Below are 17,880 nucleotides of genomic sequence, written 5' to 3'. Positions count from 1 at the left end.
AGCCCAGCAGTAGGGAGCTCTGCCGCTCACAATGGGGCTGGGTCTGACTGGTGGGCAAACTGCCGGTGTACTGGTTTCAGTGTGTGGCGTTTCTATGTGTGTGGTGGAGAGGAAACCCCGGAGAGACAGATGATGGAAGAGATCAAAAAAAGATGAAATCTGGAAAAGAAACATTACATGAAGGACAGAAGCTGTTCACTGACTCCCAGCCAACACATGTACAATCAGGGAAGTCTTCTTTTCTTCTCCTCCCCTGCTCTCACCTCCTCTCCTGGGACTCACGCCTCGCCCTCCTGAGAAAGTGGGACTCCCCCTCTCCGTTTCTGCTCCCTCCCACTGAAGCTTTAACTGCAGCCGCAGCGGAGCTGGAGGACACAGTCGTGCGCTGGATTGTAGAGGAGGAAGAGAGAGCAAGCCATTCCTGAAGCCATGGACGTCAAGCTGCTGGCGCTGATGACTCTGCTGGCCGTGGCCATGCAGGCTCCCACTGCAAATGGTGAGTCTGGACTGGGAACTCTGGGGAGGTTTCAGGTCACTTTGCTGGTTTGGTCATTTGTTTTTATTTTTTTTGTAAAAAAAAAAAAAAATCCTTAACCAGTATGTAGATTTGGTGGACATATGGATTTAATGCCTCCTGGCATGGAGGAACTTTCACTTCTCTGGTTTCAATCTGGATGAGAAAAACAAGTTTCCATTTTAATGTGCAGCATGTATCATCTGGGTACTTAATTTAACATGTTTTCCAGATTTTACACATTTGTTTCATTATTTTCACTCGTTGCAAACACGAGACATGGCTTTTGGATCAGAATATTACTGCAGCTCATGCTCTTTCTGTGATAAATGTTAAGAAATCTTAGTTTTTAGGTGGCAAACTTTTATTCTAAAAGAATTCTGTCATAATCTTTCCACAATATTGAATCGTGTTGCAGTGATAAATGATGATGGAAGGTGTTTTAAATATTAGTTTTTCTACCTGTTTTCAATCTTTTGTAGATTAATTTTGACCACTTTGTTTTATAATTATGTTTTTTTTTTCACAAACTGTTTTCTCTGGTATTGGGGCAAATTGATCCACTGGTTCTTAAAGTTTTATCTCAAACTAAAGGTGATAAAATGGTCTGATGGAGTTTGTCGTGATAATTTAACTCACTTTATTTGTTTATGTAGCAACAGGATTATTTAATTATCTATGATATTAACATTTTAGGTTATAGATTTTTGTTTTATAAATTGAAAGAATTAATGACGAAATCATTTATTTATATTCAAAGGTAAAATCACAAAGTGCTGTTAAATCATTTTATTAATTCATAAGACAAAATTAGGGACTTAAAAGTGCAAAACATATGAAATATAAAAACATGGATAAGAAGATAAATAACATAATTACTAACACCCATATAAATTCTAAGTCCTACTTACTGGAATACAGAAACACAATCAATATGTCCAATATTTTTGGTTGAAACACTATTTTAAATGTGATTTCCTGCCTTCACTTCCACAGTAAAAATAAAGTCTAGAATCTTAAATCTTGAGCGCTGCCTTCGCGCTGACCCCCCATTAATCTCCTTTGAGTTAACCTCTGAGCTGCCGAGTCGCCCGCTGCTGCTGCTGCTGCTGCTGCTGCAGCTTTGTGCTGGAGCTTGTAGTTTCAGCCCCCTCCAGCATATTAAAGTCTCAGGTCGATGTATGAGTGTATGTTTGTCTTTTACTCTTTGCTTTCCTATAATTAGTTTCTAATTAGGGATAAAGAGTGAAGTGGGGAAAGCAGTGGGCCCTTGCTTGTGGCCCCGGTGCTGCATGCTGCATAATAATCCCTTAGTTTGCATGAGAAAGAAGTCTGAACGGGTGTGAATCATTAGGCTGATATTTAGCCATTTGTGGAAAGACATTTGGTGTTTCTATATATATATATATAAGTGGTTGTGAGTTGAATCCCACAGCAAATGTTTAAAATGTGAAATTATCTATTGTAAGTTGGCTAAATGTTATTTTTTTATATATTTTCATATGCATTTTTAAGTTGTTTAAATTACAAAAAATAGCCAAATGAACAACTACGTGCAGTAACAGTTGCATGTCTGTTTTCCTCGGTGCTCAGCAGGAATCCACAGTGCTGATTTGTAATCATTTTAAAAATGCGCTTGAGCTGATTTCCACACGGCCTGCTGATGCCGTCTCAGCTCCAGAGGACTTTTTATAAGAAAAACAAAAAAGAAACACAGAGGGAGGAATATTGGAAAAGGTTGAGGACCCTTTTCCCTTTAGAGTGGCCAGGCTAAATATCGCTGCAATGAAAGGCTAAAATTCTGCACCTGTGGTTGTGTGAAAGAAAGAAAAGACGTGGCCATAAAGGGATAATCTCTTTTTAATTAACATGTCCTGGAAAAAAAAGTTAGCCGCTAAACTCATAAATCCTCCATGCTTTGTGAAGATTTGTTACAGTAGATTAAACTTGTTCACTGAAGAAAGAGACACTTTAATATGCTTGAATTTGAAACGTAAATGATTTTATTTCAGTTTAATTTTAGCGCCTGCTGCTGATTTGCTTCATTTCATTGACTTTTGTTGTTGCCTGCTTGCAGCTTTGTGATGAGTTTTTGGTTTGTGTTGCTTGCAGCCAAGCCCATCAGTCTGGTGGAGCGGTGCTGGTGTCGCACCACGCTCAACACCATTTCTCAGCGCTCCATCAAGGAGCTCAAGTTTCTCCACACCCCCAACTGCCCCTTCCAAGTCATGTAAGTAAATGATACGGAGTGCTTATCTCTGAGAAATGTCTTTCCCACTTTCTAATTGTCTGATATTCTCACTAATTTGTACAGATTTCTATGTATTAATGCACATTTGTCTGTCTGCTGACTTAAGCGTCAGGTTTTCTGGTGGGAGTACTGTATAGTCAAACCAGAGTGCATTTATGGATGGAGTTGAAATTGTTATTTTATTCTGTGAAGAACGGTTAAAGCAGCTTATGCATTTAAGTAATAAATCATTCTAGAGGATTTTGATGCTTTAGGTTTATGCTGAGTTCTCAAGAAAGGGGTAAAATATTCATCTGGCTTGGCACACGTCTGAGTTCTGGCCCAAACAAAGTGACTTAGTAGGATGTAAGAGTTTCATGGATTTGCATTATTTCTAATATTTAAAATATTATTTAAACCAGAAGCACAACAATGTTCACTAAAGTTCAAGAAATTGAATTAGAATTTTCCATGAAAGTAACGTTAAAGACCAACTTGTGCAATATACGTTATTGTCAGCCATATTTATTGTGGAAACATTATTTTTGGACTTAGCAATCAGCCTCCTGCAGGCTATGCAAGGCATTGCAAGAAAATTTAAGATGGAAATAAATATAACTTCTCACCTAAATTTTATGACCAATTTAAATCCACATTTTTAGTCAAAAGGTCACATAGCTATTACTAGTTTAGCCCTAACTACTTAACAAGTAAACGACTCATGTTAGCTTAAATGTGCAAACTTGTTCTGTAATGGGCCCAATTCTGTAAAACAATCCATTATTATTATTATTATTATTATTATTATTATTATTATTATTATTATTGTTGTTGTTATTAATAAAGTGTGAATGTTGAACAAAGCTAGCAGCACTCTACTAGCTGGTCAAAACGTTCATGCTAGCTCAGGCGTACAAACACGTTCTGTAGTTAGAACAAATCTTATCTCTACAAACACCAACATAACATGATTACACAGCATCATTTTGTGTTCTTACCATTTCCTGTTCCATCCTGTGGCTGTTCAGTGAAGCTTGGGTCAGCTTGTTGTAAAGTTTCAGAAAATGATGAGGCTGCTTCTCCTGTCCACCCCAACAAACTTGGGCTTTAATTTTTAAGCCAATGCTAAAGTCGCAACAGTATAAACCCATCAGTGTAGGGAAAAAGAGTTACGAAGCGGTTTTTGTGTGTTTTCACTATTTTTGATCCACATGTGTTGACGTGTGGGGTAAATGTGAGGCCTGGTGTTGATATCCTTTGACTCGCTTCCTGTATGAAGAGAGATTAAAACAACACAATCCACTCAGAGAGAGGAAGGCCGCGGCAGGCCGAGCTCGAGGGGACCATTTATGTTTGTAAAGGAAGCAATCATTAGGGGTCAAAGAGATTACCTTTGTATTACTGCTGACCCCTTCTGTCCCTTATCCTCTCTTTTTTGTTATTTATTTCCCGTCTGAAACTGCTCAGCAATGATGACTGATGTAATGTCACCGGTCTGGGACGCATTAACTAGAAAGTCTCATCACTTCCTGGCTAGAGAAGAGTGGACAGCAGAAGCCTCACAGCCAAAAGGCTGAAAAGCTTCAGGGATTCTGCCAAAAAAAAGAGGGAGGAGGGATTAAAAATAAAATAAAAAATGAGGGGTGACCAAATGGCAAAATGTCACAGAGGACAAGCTGCTCTCTGGCCAGGCCAGAAACGTCTCAAATCCACCGTCCAGGGTATCTCTATTGGCGCAGATGTAGGAAAGCTGGAAACACTACACCTCCAAAAAAATAGAAAGTCCTCCCCCGTGTGCCATCATCCTCACGGACCTCAGCATGCTGTTGATATTAACTTGCTGTGAAGTAATTACTACCTGCTGCTGCTGGAGCTCCGGCCCACAAATTCCAGCCAAGTCAATTAGGGTTCAGCCTCTCTGAGCGTCTTCCACACCGGACCGAAGGGAGACGCATCAAACCATGAAGAGCCTCTGAATGGATGATCTGGCAAGCCCTAATGAAATGTAAAAGAAAGGGAAGGGGGAGAAGAGGAGACATCCCCTGAGGAAAAGCAAACAGAGATCCGGTTTCTGGACCACTAGGCCTCCCGGCTTCGCATGTTGGTTTGAGGGATTTGAGATTGATGCTCGGACTGACGCTCCTGGAGGACACTGTAAGCGAAGGGGCAGTGCGTTCCTCCTGCTAATGTGTGTGTGGGAGCATCTGAACGGGTTGAAGGGACAGGGAAAGTGGTGAGCGGGGAAGAGGGTCGCAGTCTGAGGAACGGGCTGAATTTACAGTTGTGTGACAGAGACAGAGGGAGGAGAAGAGCGGAGCAGAGAGGTGCTGCACCTCCGAGCTGTTAGCTGACATACGCGACCTTTTGGCACCGCGGTGTGAAATCAGCCACATGTTTTAAGAGGAGGTGAAACCTTACAGCCTGATGCCCCCCCATTACTGCCCATCTAGCAACCCAGAAGGCCAGAAGATACTTACTTACTTACATTTATTTAGCAACCCAGAACAGGGATTAGAACCTAGAACCCAGAAAAACTACCTTAGCAACTACAGTATGTTTTAGACTCCTGTTCTTCCAAACCAGAAAAGGAATTAGACCAGAGGACACTAACTTATACAACCCTGAGTATCTAGTTTATTTACTTTGGATCAACATTATTAGCCTTTTCTTCTTTTGCTCTTTTGCTTGGTTTGTTATTTTGTTTGTATTTCCTTTTAAATCCTGTAAAGCACTTTGTATTGCCCTGTTGCTGAAAAAGTGCTATATACATAAAATTACTTTACCTTTACTAGTCAGATCTGAAACTCAACCGGACAAGAAAACTAATCCCTTCACCACCTTTTCACCGACAGACCAGGAATACCAAGAAATTAGGATGAATAAATGGAGTTTACGTAGTTTAAGGAACTATGTTCTGTGAGAAAAAGTGTCTCTACATTAGTTTATTGTGTATTAGAGCTGTTTGCTGTAAAAATATTCACGGAATAAAATTGCAAAAGAAAGATAGAAACCTCAAGTTACTAACTCCCCCCAAACCCTTTGTCGCCTTTAATAATTTCTCTTCGAAATGGGAAAGATAAGAGAAAGCATTCCAGGAAGGCTGTGTGTGTAAATTCTCGTGAATCAGCAGACAAAAATTTAAATGTTTAAAACAACTTGAATTGTGAAATTCAAGGGCGGATGAAAGTGCACATTTATTTTACCTCCATGTTTGGAGCACGATGGTGAGAAAAATGATTTAAAAGAAAACTGTAAAGCTCCTGAAATAAGACTTTAGTGTGATATTTTGTTCCTTACACGTCAGTCGTGTTGCGAAACAGTTTTCTGTTTTTATCTGCATGAATTAACTTTAAAGGTTACAGATGAGCATCTAAATGAACAATTTTCAATGCTAAAATTCATTGACAAATATTTGACGCAGTAATGATAACATTATGAGGAAACTGGAAGTGCTGCAAGTGAAAACATGCATTAAAAAAGCTTCTCTACGACATCATATTTGATGGGATGAGGAATCTAAATTAAAAAAACAACCAGAGCGCAGAAAATCTGTTTGTCTGAATGTGACAAAAAGACGTCAACAAAAAAAAAAGGGGCAACTTGCTTACAGTAAAACATGGCGGAGATCCGATTGTGTGTGACTGCGGGTCGGCTTTGATGCTTCCGTTGTTGGAGGAAGTAAGGGATTGAACAGATAATACAAAAGCATCTCTGTGTATTTTTGTAAACTCGAGTTCATAGTTAAATCGTTCTGCAGACCGCCGGCGGTAAAAGCAGCAGACAAAAGAGCATGGAAATGTGATTAAAGAGGATGAGATGGAACGTTTCAAACCTGGCCAGCAATGGTTCCCACTATAAATCCCAGTAGGAACTTTGGAGGCAAACTGAGAACTAACATTACAAGAAGGCTTGTGTTTTTTTTCCCTAAAGAACCTGAACACACCACAGAAAAATAGTGTGAGAAGCATTTTGATGTATTGAGGAATTGTTTATTAATGCCAAATTATGCAAACAAATGAGTCAACAGTTTGAGTTATAGTGTCTGTTTCACTCTAAATGTTTAGTCGATAAATATCAGAACTGCAGGAATGAACTTAATCGAGTTATGTCAATTTAATTACATTTCAAGAGCATGTGTGCTGGAGCCGTATTTCTCTTATTAAATAAAATAATCTGGATTCAAGCCAGCAAAAATCATAATGTCTACAAGTAAAAAGCGAAATTCAATATTTCATGTAAGAAATTCACACCAAACCAAAACAGAAGAAAGTTTTAAATGAAACCGAGGCGATCCGTAGATGCCAGATCTGTGAGGATGTTTAATGCACTTTGCAGAGAGACAGCTTTACATAGAGAGCTGATGTGAGGCCCTGAGTGGAAACAGAAAGCTGCGATTTTTCACCCTCGGCCCCAAACATACAGAAACCTGCTGTAATAATGTAATCCGTCTCGTTTAAACGGGCTACAGGATGTGCTGAGATTCTTTAAAGACGAGGTGTTTTGGAGCAAAACCACGTGAGACATATTTATGGCACTTCACGTGCAATTTAGTGTTAAAATCCCTTCGATTTATTCAGCTAAACTTGAACCCTGGATAGATCAGTTTTTAATCAACTGATAAGAAAAGTTCTGCTTCCTTGTTCTTTGAATGAAACACTGATAAGGTTTAATTTAGTATTTCCCTTTCAACATCTTAGAACAACCAGTAATCCTATTTTTACAGGGGAGGTTTGAAAAATGATCAACAAACTGACAAGCAATTTAAGATGAATAATAAAGTGAGGCTCACTTTATTATTCACTAAGGCTTTGTTAGTCACAGTTTCAGGTGTTTTAAAGTAGATATGGGCATGTTTATGCTTCTTACATGAACAAACAAGCAGATTTCTGGAGCATTTCCCAGATTTCTGAAGACCCTCACATAATTTTGCCTTAACAAAAATGACGTATAACCAAGACAAATTGGTCTTACCACAATGGGAAAGTTTCCAGACTATCAGAGCAACTTTAAAATAGCAGAAATAATCAGTAATAAAAAGTTTCTATTGCATTTAATTTGGGTTGTTAGTGGGTTGAAATAGTTGTGGTTCGAGGGGTTTTTTGTTGGGTTTTTTTCTTGTAAAATTTTCTTTAGTTTTCTTTAGTTTACTCAAACTAAACATTTGACAACAAAAATGTTTAATGGACTTTATCGCCAAGATAAATTCATTTTAAGACTCTCTGCACGTCATTAGGGTTGTCGTTACTCATCATATCTGTTTCATTTCAACAAGATCTAACTGAAGGTTTTTGTAACACACGCAGCGGAAAACATAAAGCGAGCGTCTTGAATTAATAAACCAGCAACAATTTTCTTTTTTTGTGTAACTTTGATTAAACTAATCTTTTGTAGACACTACCTCTATGCTGCGCACTGTCACCAAAAAAAGGTCCTGCAGCATAAATATCCCTCCATGATGTCCTTGAAGCTGATTTATAAAACTCATGCTTGGATGAGACTCAAAAAGGTCCTTCCTATCTCTTTGTGTATACACACGTGTTAGCAGAGAAACTGGAGAAGTAAATGTCCATCTGTGTGTCGAATGATAATAATCACAGACAATAATCACAGACAAATGGTATGTAATTTATGTTGGGGTTTTTTTCTTCCATAGTGCTAAACTGAAGAACAACAGGGAGGTTTGCATCAACCCCGAGACCAAGTGGTTGCAAGGATACCTGAAGAACGCCATCAACAAGTAAGAACAAAAAAAAAACTCTTTGCTGTTGACGAATGATCCCTCGCAAAACAAGAAATATGCGGCTCTGCTCACACGAGTTTAGATGTCGCAGGAAAAGAAATAAACCTTTCACATTCCCGCTTACAATTACTCTCTGAAATTGTTTACGTGCAGCAGACGGGCTATCAGAGAAATAATTTCCACTAATTTATGAGTAGACTTAAATCTTCCACTGCGATTCGCGTGCCTTTGTTTCCACAAACCTGCTAAACATTTGATCCAAAGTTCGCATAAGATGTAAACTTGAAAGCAGATGTTCAGTGTTTACCTTTGTCCTGCATATTTCCACATTTATATCTTCGCCAACTGCATGTTATCAGAAGCGCATGAAGTGCATCTTTGCAATGTCTGACGTCACCTGACAAAGAGAAACAACTAAACCTGAATTTATTGTCAAATTTCCGTTTTCTGAAACATTATAAACACTTTCCAAAGCAATTCCCAACCAGCAAACAAAGGCAAATATTAAAGCTTCGAAATATATTATCATAACTTGAAATTCTTGTAGATCATGGATTATAATTTAAATTTAAACAAACAATTAATTGATTATATTAAAAAAAGCATATTCACAACCCCTACACTGCAAAATCACAAAGCCTTACCAAGTATTTTTGGTCTAGTTTCTAGGTCAAATATGTTAGTACACCTGAAATAAGACAAAACTCACTAACAAGTAGCTGTTTATCAAAATATAGGATCCTGTTTTAATTCAATAATTTCTTATAATTGATGAAAAGATAAATATATATATATATATACACAGTATATAAGTAATTACAACATTGGAATAATGTCTTGTCTCAGTAAAATAATCTACTGGTGGACCGAGTACTTTTTTAAAATCAATATTAGACATTTATTGACTTGAAACAAGCTCTGGTATTTTAGTTTAGTTACTTGTAAGTTAGTTTTGTCTTATTTCAAGTGTGCTAAGATATTTGCAATAGAAACTGGATCAAAAATACTGAAGGTTTTGTGTTTTTACAGTGTGTGAAATTATATAATGGAGCTAAATAGCAGCTGTTGTTCCCAGAGGTTAGTATCTTCCTTCAGATGTAGCGAATCAAAATAGTCACTTGTTAAATTTGACTTCAGAATGGCAATGTCATTCCAGCTAGCCACATTTGGTTTCTACGGTAACCAGAAGCTGTATGTGGCTATTGGTGACGGCATCTCCATTTCTGGTTCAGGTTTTCCAGATAAGCAGCATTCTCCCATCCAGACAGCCTGGATGTTTTCCTGCTGCTATGTCCTGCTGAATAAAATGAGATTGTCTACACACTGCAGTAACATCACAAAAACCAAACCCTAACCTTTTCACACCTCTACTCATCTCCCCAGGGTGAAAAAATCCAAGAGACGCAACACCAAGAAAGTCTAAACTCCAGAGAAAGGGGCGTGGAGCGCACTGCCTCCGAATCTGAACCCCCCCAGGTCAAACCTCCCTGACACTGCTTTGGATGTATGCAAACACGCTGTACGCTACCTACCTGTCCACTTCTGTGGACCGCTTGCAGAAGCAGCACTTCACCTCCAAACCTGCACTGACCGCACCGCCGTCATTCCCTCTCCCCCCAACCCAACTGGGCGAGGAGTCGTCTTCTGAAATCCTTACAAGCTCCAGATGCAGTGATGAAACTTTGAAACAGCAGGATGCAAACAGAAGGTGTCTCTGAACGTGGATCAATTGAATTAACTCTGCTTCTGTGACTGTAAATAGTCAGGGTTGTTTTTTTTTTTTTCTGACACGCCTGTAAAGAGAAACCTCAAGCTTTCCAACTCACACAAAAGCTTTGTGGCTTCATAACATCATAACCTCTTGAACACTAACAATGTCTCCAAGAGGACGCTCATGCACTGACGCATCAGTTGCGCTTTGGTGAAATGAAGAAGTGCTTAATTTGCGAACACCAAAGGGAACTCATGCGAGGCAAACGTGTCTCCTTTTCTACTAAAATACACCACGCTTCAACCTCAACAAAGATTCCCAGGTTTCCATCTCCTCCCACTTCTTCTGTCACGAAAATCACCTGCATGTTCTCCATCACCATGTCCTATAAATTTCCTCTCTGGCCTCCATCCTCTCCTCCTTCGACACAGAATGTCGGTTTTCCAGACATGCCAGCCGAACTCCACTGCTGATGATCAGAGGCGAGCCTGGCGTCCATGTTTGATGGAGAGGTAAACGGCCAGCCTCGCTTCATTTAGAGGAATCCTCCTCTGTGTCGACACCAGCGCCGGCCTCATGGTGCTGCATGTTCACAAAGAGAGGTCAGAGCCATTTATACGACTGGTTCATCGCTGTGTATCGTTGTTTTTTGTTTTTCATTCTTTTATGTAAGAGGGAACATCTACTAACAACTGGGAGATGAGATAAAGTCTTAAGCATTTACTGATAACGGGACTTTTGCCAGACGAAGTTGAAGCCATGCAAGGGAAAGAACGTATTTTTGTTGAAACAATTTAGCAATAGAAAACATGTCCGCCTCAAAAATCCTGCATTCCTCTATGATCTTAGGTTTAGGGGGTTTTTTTTGTGAAAAGAGTTGTGTATATATTTAGAGAGAGAGTGAGTCCCATCCACCTTTATTGGCACTTTTGCTGAACATGTGCAAAAAGTCCTAACAGGCATTAATTACATGTTGCTGTAACATAATCCCACACTGAATAATTTGCTGCAGTTGAATAAAAGTTCATTGGTGGCAGGATGAACTAGAGCCAACCATTTTTTATTGCTCTGACTGAACAATTTGGCAGATTTTAGTAAGTGACTATATTTTGCTGTCTGACGTTAATGAAGTTGTCTTTCCAACTTTGAAGCACGGCTGATCTGACCTCTGTCAGGTCACGTTCAGTGAAACGTCACGATGAAAATCTCTGATGTTTCAGAAAAAATGCACAAAAAAAAGTCAGATAAAAGTAATAAAAGATTTCGGTTGCATTTGTGTGGCAGCTGTTCGTGGGATTTTGTTGTTGCCGTACAAAAACAAATCTATTTTCTCTTAAGGCTTTTTGCACATTTTCGAGTGCGCGGGTGCTCTACGATCACAAGTTTAGTGTTTTATACCAACACCATTCCTTTTTTAGGAATAAAAAGCTAATAAATTGTCAAAATTAGTTGGGTCATGAATGTCACAGAGGGAATGTTAAGGTTGGCAAAAGGGAAGTTTTGGTTTATCCACTTTTTTTTTTTTACATCTATATATATTTGAGCCACTTTATTATCAGATGTTTCCTTTAGCGTATTTTTATTCTTTTTATATGTGGAATCTTACTAATTGTTTTTTATCTTAGGTAGATAAGAGCTACTAAATGAAGATGGATTTTTCAGTATTAAACTTCTTTACCACAAATAAAGAGCATATAATCCTGTATGCAAAGAAATACAGCACCATCACTGTTTGACTGCTTATGTTAAATGTCTTGTTTTGTCTCTCTTAATGTTTCTTTACCAGTCAAAACAAGATGCTAACATGTCAGAGCTGCTAAAGCTGACATAGTTTTTTCTTAAAGAAGGCTTTTGAAATAGCTTTTGAGCGCAAAGCTTCCTGAGCTCGAGTCAAACCAACTGAACAATTTTCTTTTCTTTTTTCTTGTATTGTTTTACTTTAGTCGATGTATGACGTGTCAACAGCCAATGAGCCGCGACAGAACCAAAGCTCAGCTTAGATCAGAGCCACCAGCAATGTGCTTTCAATCTGCCAGCACCCGAAAGCCTTTCCTCAGTTTTACTCAAATCTCTTCATTCAGAACCAGGTGGTTGTGATCATTGTTTTTTATGTTCTTGTGTTTCATTTTGTGCTGGTTTGTTTTGTTCTGTTGCTTTCTGTGCTTTTCTTACTAGTTTGGAGCAAACGGTGCAATAACCTTGTAATTAATCTCTCATAAATCACGCAGGATTAAACTAAATTACATGAACACATTGCTCAGAAAACAGAGTGTTTCAATGAGGTATTCAAAGATAAATGTTTTTGGGGTTTTTTTATTTGTTGTTCATTACCAAACTACTCCGATCATTGAAATTGGTCAAGAGAAATAATAACAATTTGTAACTGCTGACATTTTCTCATGTTCAATCTGTGGACGTGGAGAATGTAGTGGGTCACCAGCCCTGAAACTATGAATTTAGGGAAATCAAACACGGTGATAATGAGTTTCAGCAAAATGTCTCTGTAAGGAAATGTAGACTGATCGACAAAAAGCCATTTTAAACTGTGTTTTTTCTCTTTCTTTCACCTTTAACATTTTTAACATCTTTTAAGTTTGTTTGCTGAAATTGGCATTCAGCTTAACTCTTGCTCTCTACTGTTGTATTTTTAAATTAATCAAACTGAGTTTTACTTCGGAGCCCAAGACAATGTGAAAATGTTTCTCTCATGGCAGCTTCTGACTTATTCCTTTGTAATGGTTTAGAAGATTACTTCCTGTTTTTCACAGCTTGTAAGCCAAGAGGTTGTATTTTTTATTTTTTGTTGTTTTTATTTTTATATCTATGCCCATTTTTCAATAAAGCATAATAAGATAAAAATAAGTGGACTACATGTGTTTCATCCATCCCAGATGACTTTGGTTTGAATTTATTGCTTATTTAAAGGTTAGTTTTTGTGACTTAACTAGATTCACTTCTTCTTTTTTGGCAATTTGTTGAAGAAATCATACGGCTAGGTAAAAGTGTTCATAATTGTTTAATTTTCCTACACAATAATCTGTAATATCACTGTATTTAACTGGCCTTTTGTGAAAAAGAAAAAGAATAAGGGGCTTTCTAGCTATTTTTAAACAAAAATGCAAAAATAATGGCACTTTTTTTTTATTCGCCCCCTTTTAATTTGACATGAAATCAGTCTTCTTCCACCATATGTCAAATAATTAGCAATAATGGCTGTTAATAGCTAGAAACCGTGGCGCCCTCAGAAATGTTCACAGGGTGACCAGGCCTGTAAAAATGGTGAAACTAAACATTAACCAATTTTATTTATTTGGGTTACATGATTTTCAGAACGAGTGTAAACATAACAAAAAGATTTGTCTCATGGCTCAATTTTACCCTAGAGTTTGACTTTATTTGAGCCCGCAGGTAAAATGCTGCACTTTTACCTTCGGTTTATGATGGCATGTTGCAGCTCAAACGCAGCATAATGGATATATTAAATACATTTTAAAATACCTGTTGGGGTCTAAATACAATTCCTATGAAATTCACTTTTAAGAGTGAAAAGCATGTTTTAATAAATAAAAGTCTAACAACCATATTCATGCACTTCCTGCCTTCACTGACTGTTTGGTCAGATTCCTTTTTTTTTTGTTATTGTTTCCTAGCAACAACGATTGGCGTTACTTGCCCTTTGGCTCAACTCGTCCCAGTCTCCTCTATCGTACATAATGTGATGAGAGCTAACATGCTAGCATTGATTCTTTGTCAATTCAAAAGCATATATATATTTTTAAAATGTGCGCTGAGAGCAGCTTGATGCGCTTCTGAACTATTCTGGATTCTTTCTCTTACAATCAGGAGCTGTCGCTTGGTATTACTCACTTTGATAATAACAAAAGTCAGGCAGCGGGACAAACTGAACGACAAACCATACAACAAAGGAAAATAAAAACTCTTGAGGCCCCGCTTCACAAAACACAAAAACAAGCTCTGATTAAAAAAAAAAAAACTAACTAAAGCCAGCCAAAGCTTCAAAAGGCATTGGTACGAAGAATCGCCTCCTGAAGGCTGAGTGAATAATTCATGAGGTACTGTCACTTTACATTATCCACCACAGAAACGAAACTTGCTTAACAATCACTAAAGAGTCAAGGAGTAAAAGGCAGACGTAAACCCAGCCTGAAATTTTAACACCGGAGGTTTCTGCAGCGTTCTTGTGTATGTTCGTCCGCAGCACCAGGGAGCCCGAGTGGCTTTATGACGCTGTCACTTCCAATAACGGGGAACCAAATGGAGCGGATTAATTTTTCGGCACCGCTTTCTCCTCTGACCTGTGTGCGGAGGCGTACGAGGAACCAGAGACACGATTTGGACGAGAACCAAGTGCCTTACGGGGTCAGAGTTGCATGTTTTAGGCCTTTGGGGTTCAGAAACGATTTCTTCTGTACCATGCTTACTCAGCTGAGATCCAGGCATGCCGGAGGTGGCCGACGAGAGTAAGAAGTGTTTATTAAAATGTAGTTTCAGGGATACATCACTCTAAACTAAGGAATCTGAAGCGTTTTTACAACCTATAAAAAAAAAAGTCAAACCAAACACAGTAAGGCCTAGAGTAGGAGAATGAAATATGTTTCAATAAAGCTAAATTAAGAATTAGGGGCCAGTTGGGACATGCAAAATATTTCCAGAGGGCTTATTAGAGTCTGAATGGGAGGTACGCTGTCCAACCAAAAACAATAAAGGCAAAGGTTGATGAGGAGACACACCAACAGACGAAGCAGCACAAAAATGTCGCAGTGGAAAGTGGACCTCACAGAAGACTGGAGAGGAACGTGTAACACGTGACACAGCTGTACTCCAGGAAACTACTGGGTTTTTTTTTTGTTTTTTGCATAATTTCTTTGGTTTCATTTGGGTTTCCTTTCAAGAGGTTGATTTGGCCTCTTGTCTCTCTCCTGCAGCCCTGTGTGATGTAGCTTTCATCCCACCTTCTGTTGCTATCACACGTTCTGCTAATTTGCTTCAAACAAGCTCATGGGAACCATTTTGTTACACATTTCGAAGCATAGGTTAGGGTGGATCTGTGGGCTGTACAAAACATGTTCATTAGATCTTTCGCACAAAATCATTCTTATATAATGAGATTTTAGTCTGCTCAGTTCTGACTATGTTGATCTCCTTTCTGAATGAGTCATTTTAGGGCCTCTTGTCACTTTGAATCCAAATAAGCTGCTGCTGGCCACGCCCCGCCCAACTCATTTACACCTACAGGTGAGAAAAGCCAAAATATAAGAAAGTTGTATGGGACATGTGCTGTTTTTTTTTTTTCTTCCCCCGATTCTGCATTTGTGGTTTTATTCCATGCAGAAAGTTGCCTGGATTCAGAGTTATTACTGTAACACAGATGCTCCCTGTGGGTTTTTATTCCTTCAGGTTGCATTTCCCCCCCTCCTAAATGATCGAATGGCATCCCCCCCAAGTCTGATTTTCTGTGATGCAGACAGAAATAAAAAAAAGAAAGCAATGTCGTTCAAAGTTTTTCTCCAGCAGAAATTTTTATTACTGCGCGCTCACTCCATGCAATAAATTACACCTAAACTCAACAATCGTTTTATTGTATTCTGCTAGATGATAGATGGTGTGGAGTTTCGTGCCATGAGATTTCGTTTTGTTTCGGCTGATGTTACTTCCTCTTCTCTACAATATTTCATATTTTGTGGGTATGTGTGGGATTTCACATGGATCATCTTTGCTTTCTTCTTGATTTCTTTTCCCCCTCTGTCTGTTTGCTTCATTTTGTCTTCTTGTTCAGTGTTGCTTGTTAGGCTCCAGCCGCTGGTTTTCATTTGCTAGATCTTTTTTTGCTTGTATGGCTTTGTTTTCCAAATCAGGTGTACTCCTGTTTGTTTCCAGAGGAAGGGCTATTTTATGTTTTTGCCTTGATTCGTCTTTCAGAGACTTTGAGTGTTGTCACACCTGACAGTCCAGTTCAATCGCGGGCCAAATTTCAACATCACCGATATGCAACAAATGTTTTTTAAAAATTTAGAATTATGTCATTATGAACTAATTTGGTCCGACTTGAAGTAGATGACCTATTTGATATTTTGCTATATTGTAAAACAAAATATCTGATGCGAAAACATTTTCTGTTGCCCGCTAAAAAAAGTTACTAGAGAATTATTTATCATTTTTGCTAAAGCAAAATATCCACCTTTGTTTTAGTTTCAAGCTTGAATCTGAAATGAATACGTTTTTAAGCATTAACCTTTTCAAACATCATTTTTACATGCTAATTCAGAGTTTTCGATTCAACTTTCGGCCAAGTCGTTCAATAAACGCATCCTGAAAATAAGAGCGGTAGAGGAAGCGGCAGCCTTCAGCTAAATTCACTTTAAACAGAGAACATAACCACACAGGACAACAAATTGCCCAGCTGATTTGATCCTTGAGGTTGTGTGTAATCCTGTGATTTAAGGCTCTCATCTTTGAACAACCTAATACCCGGCCTGCTTAATGGGAAACATGTTGGCTGCTGGTCCACATGGAGGTGTGTGGGTGTGCTGATGTGTGTCTGTCTTTTGTCTTAGTGGACAGCCAAGGGAAATGAAACTATGTGTGTTTTTGATTCCTGCCACTAACAGAACAAACCTGCATAAACATAGCCGAGCAATTAACCATCTACAGATACAGACAAATTCTACAATGAGGGCGAAAGCATGTGAAGGTGCGTACATCCATCTTATTTTCCCATGTTAATGAGCTGAAGGTCACAGAGGAGGTTTGCAATCATATTTTAGATTTTTTGGGCCCATTCATACTGTTTTCTTTAAAAAAACAACAACTTTACCTTAACATATTTAAAGTGTGCCTTCTCTGTGTGGTTAGAAAGAACAAACTGCAGATAGATCAAAATCTCTGGAAATAAATAAATATATAAATAATTACTTAGGATGCACGATACATCAGTATCAACATCGATACTAGTCATTTTTTAGTGTATCGGGATCCGATCAGTTCATCTTGTCGTTTCAGTTTGTGTTTCAGGAGGGAGAGAGAAAAGGGTCGGCCATGACAGTGATAGTGATGCAGCAGAGGATTATGGGTGTTAAACTGAAGCAGAGAAACAATGTAGTTGGTGTGGTGGCTTTCACACAGTGTCAAAAGTGTAGGGAAATACATATAATATCACTAAATATTGATAAGTACTGCCACTGCATCAGAATTCATATCAGATATTAATATTGGCTCAAATTTTCAACCAGTGCATCACTAATATTTGCTCTTCAATAGCTTAGAAAATAAATCTAAAGTCAGCCTGTTAGGGGGGGGGAAGACAAAACATTAATAGCCTTTTCCATTATTTACCTTAGCATCTTCATTCTCCTCGGTCAATTTAATAAATAAAATGTCACTTTGCTCAGACTTTCTTTTTATAGTGTTTGTGTCCAGGTGACCTACAAGATCTTGAGCAATTTGTCACATAAGGAAAGATAACATTAATTTTTCTTTTTAAACTTTCTTGCATAATTAGTTCTATCTATAGAATCTGAGCTAAATAAAATCCTCTGTTAGAAATTCAGGCAAAAATATTTATATTTCTTTGTAAGCAATGATGTATAATTCTATAGTAATTTTGGTAAGGGGCAACAGAAAATAGTTTTTACATAGAATCTATTGTCTTACAGTAAAGTGCTGCA

At 38.3% G+C, this 17,880-nt stretch overlaps 1 protein-coding gene across 1 annotated transcript; it reads left to right on the top strand.

Annotated features, from left to right (window-relative positions):
- The first annotated feature begins 356 nt into the window (after window positions 1–356).
- cxcl12b (chemokine (C-X-C motif) ligand 12b (stromal cell-derived factor 1)) lies at window positions 357–13,054 on the top strand. Its single transcript, XM_028018624.1, has 4 exons — window positions 357–496; window positions 2,627–2,744; window positions 8,398–8,481; window positions 9,868–13,054. The coding sequence occupies exons 1-4, from the start codon at window positions 430–432 to the stop codon at window positions 9,905–9,907; spliced, it is 309 nt and encodes a 102-aa protein (XP_027874425.1). The 5' UTR covers window positions 357–429; the 3' UTR covers window positions 9,908–13,054.
- Window positions 13,055–17,880: the final 4,826 nt, after the last annotated feature.

The sequence above is a fragment of the Xiphophorus couchianus genome, chromosome 5 (genome assembly GCF_001444195.1).
Source record: "Xiphophorus couchianus chromosome 5, X_couchianus-1.0, whole genome shotgun sequence".
Taxonomy (NCBI): domain Eukaryota; kingdom Metazoa; phylum Chordata; class Actinopteri; order Cyprinodontiformes; family Poeciliidae; genus Xiphophorus; species Xiphophorus couchianus.
Note: the sequence above shows the minus strand (reverse complement) of the source record. Positions and strands in the feature narration are given on the sequence as shown.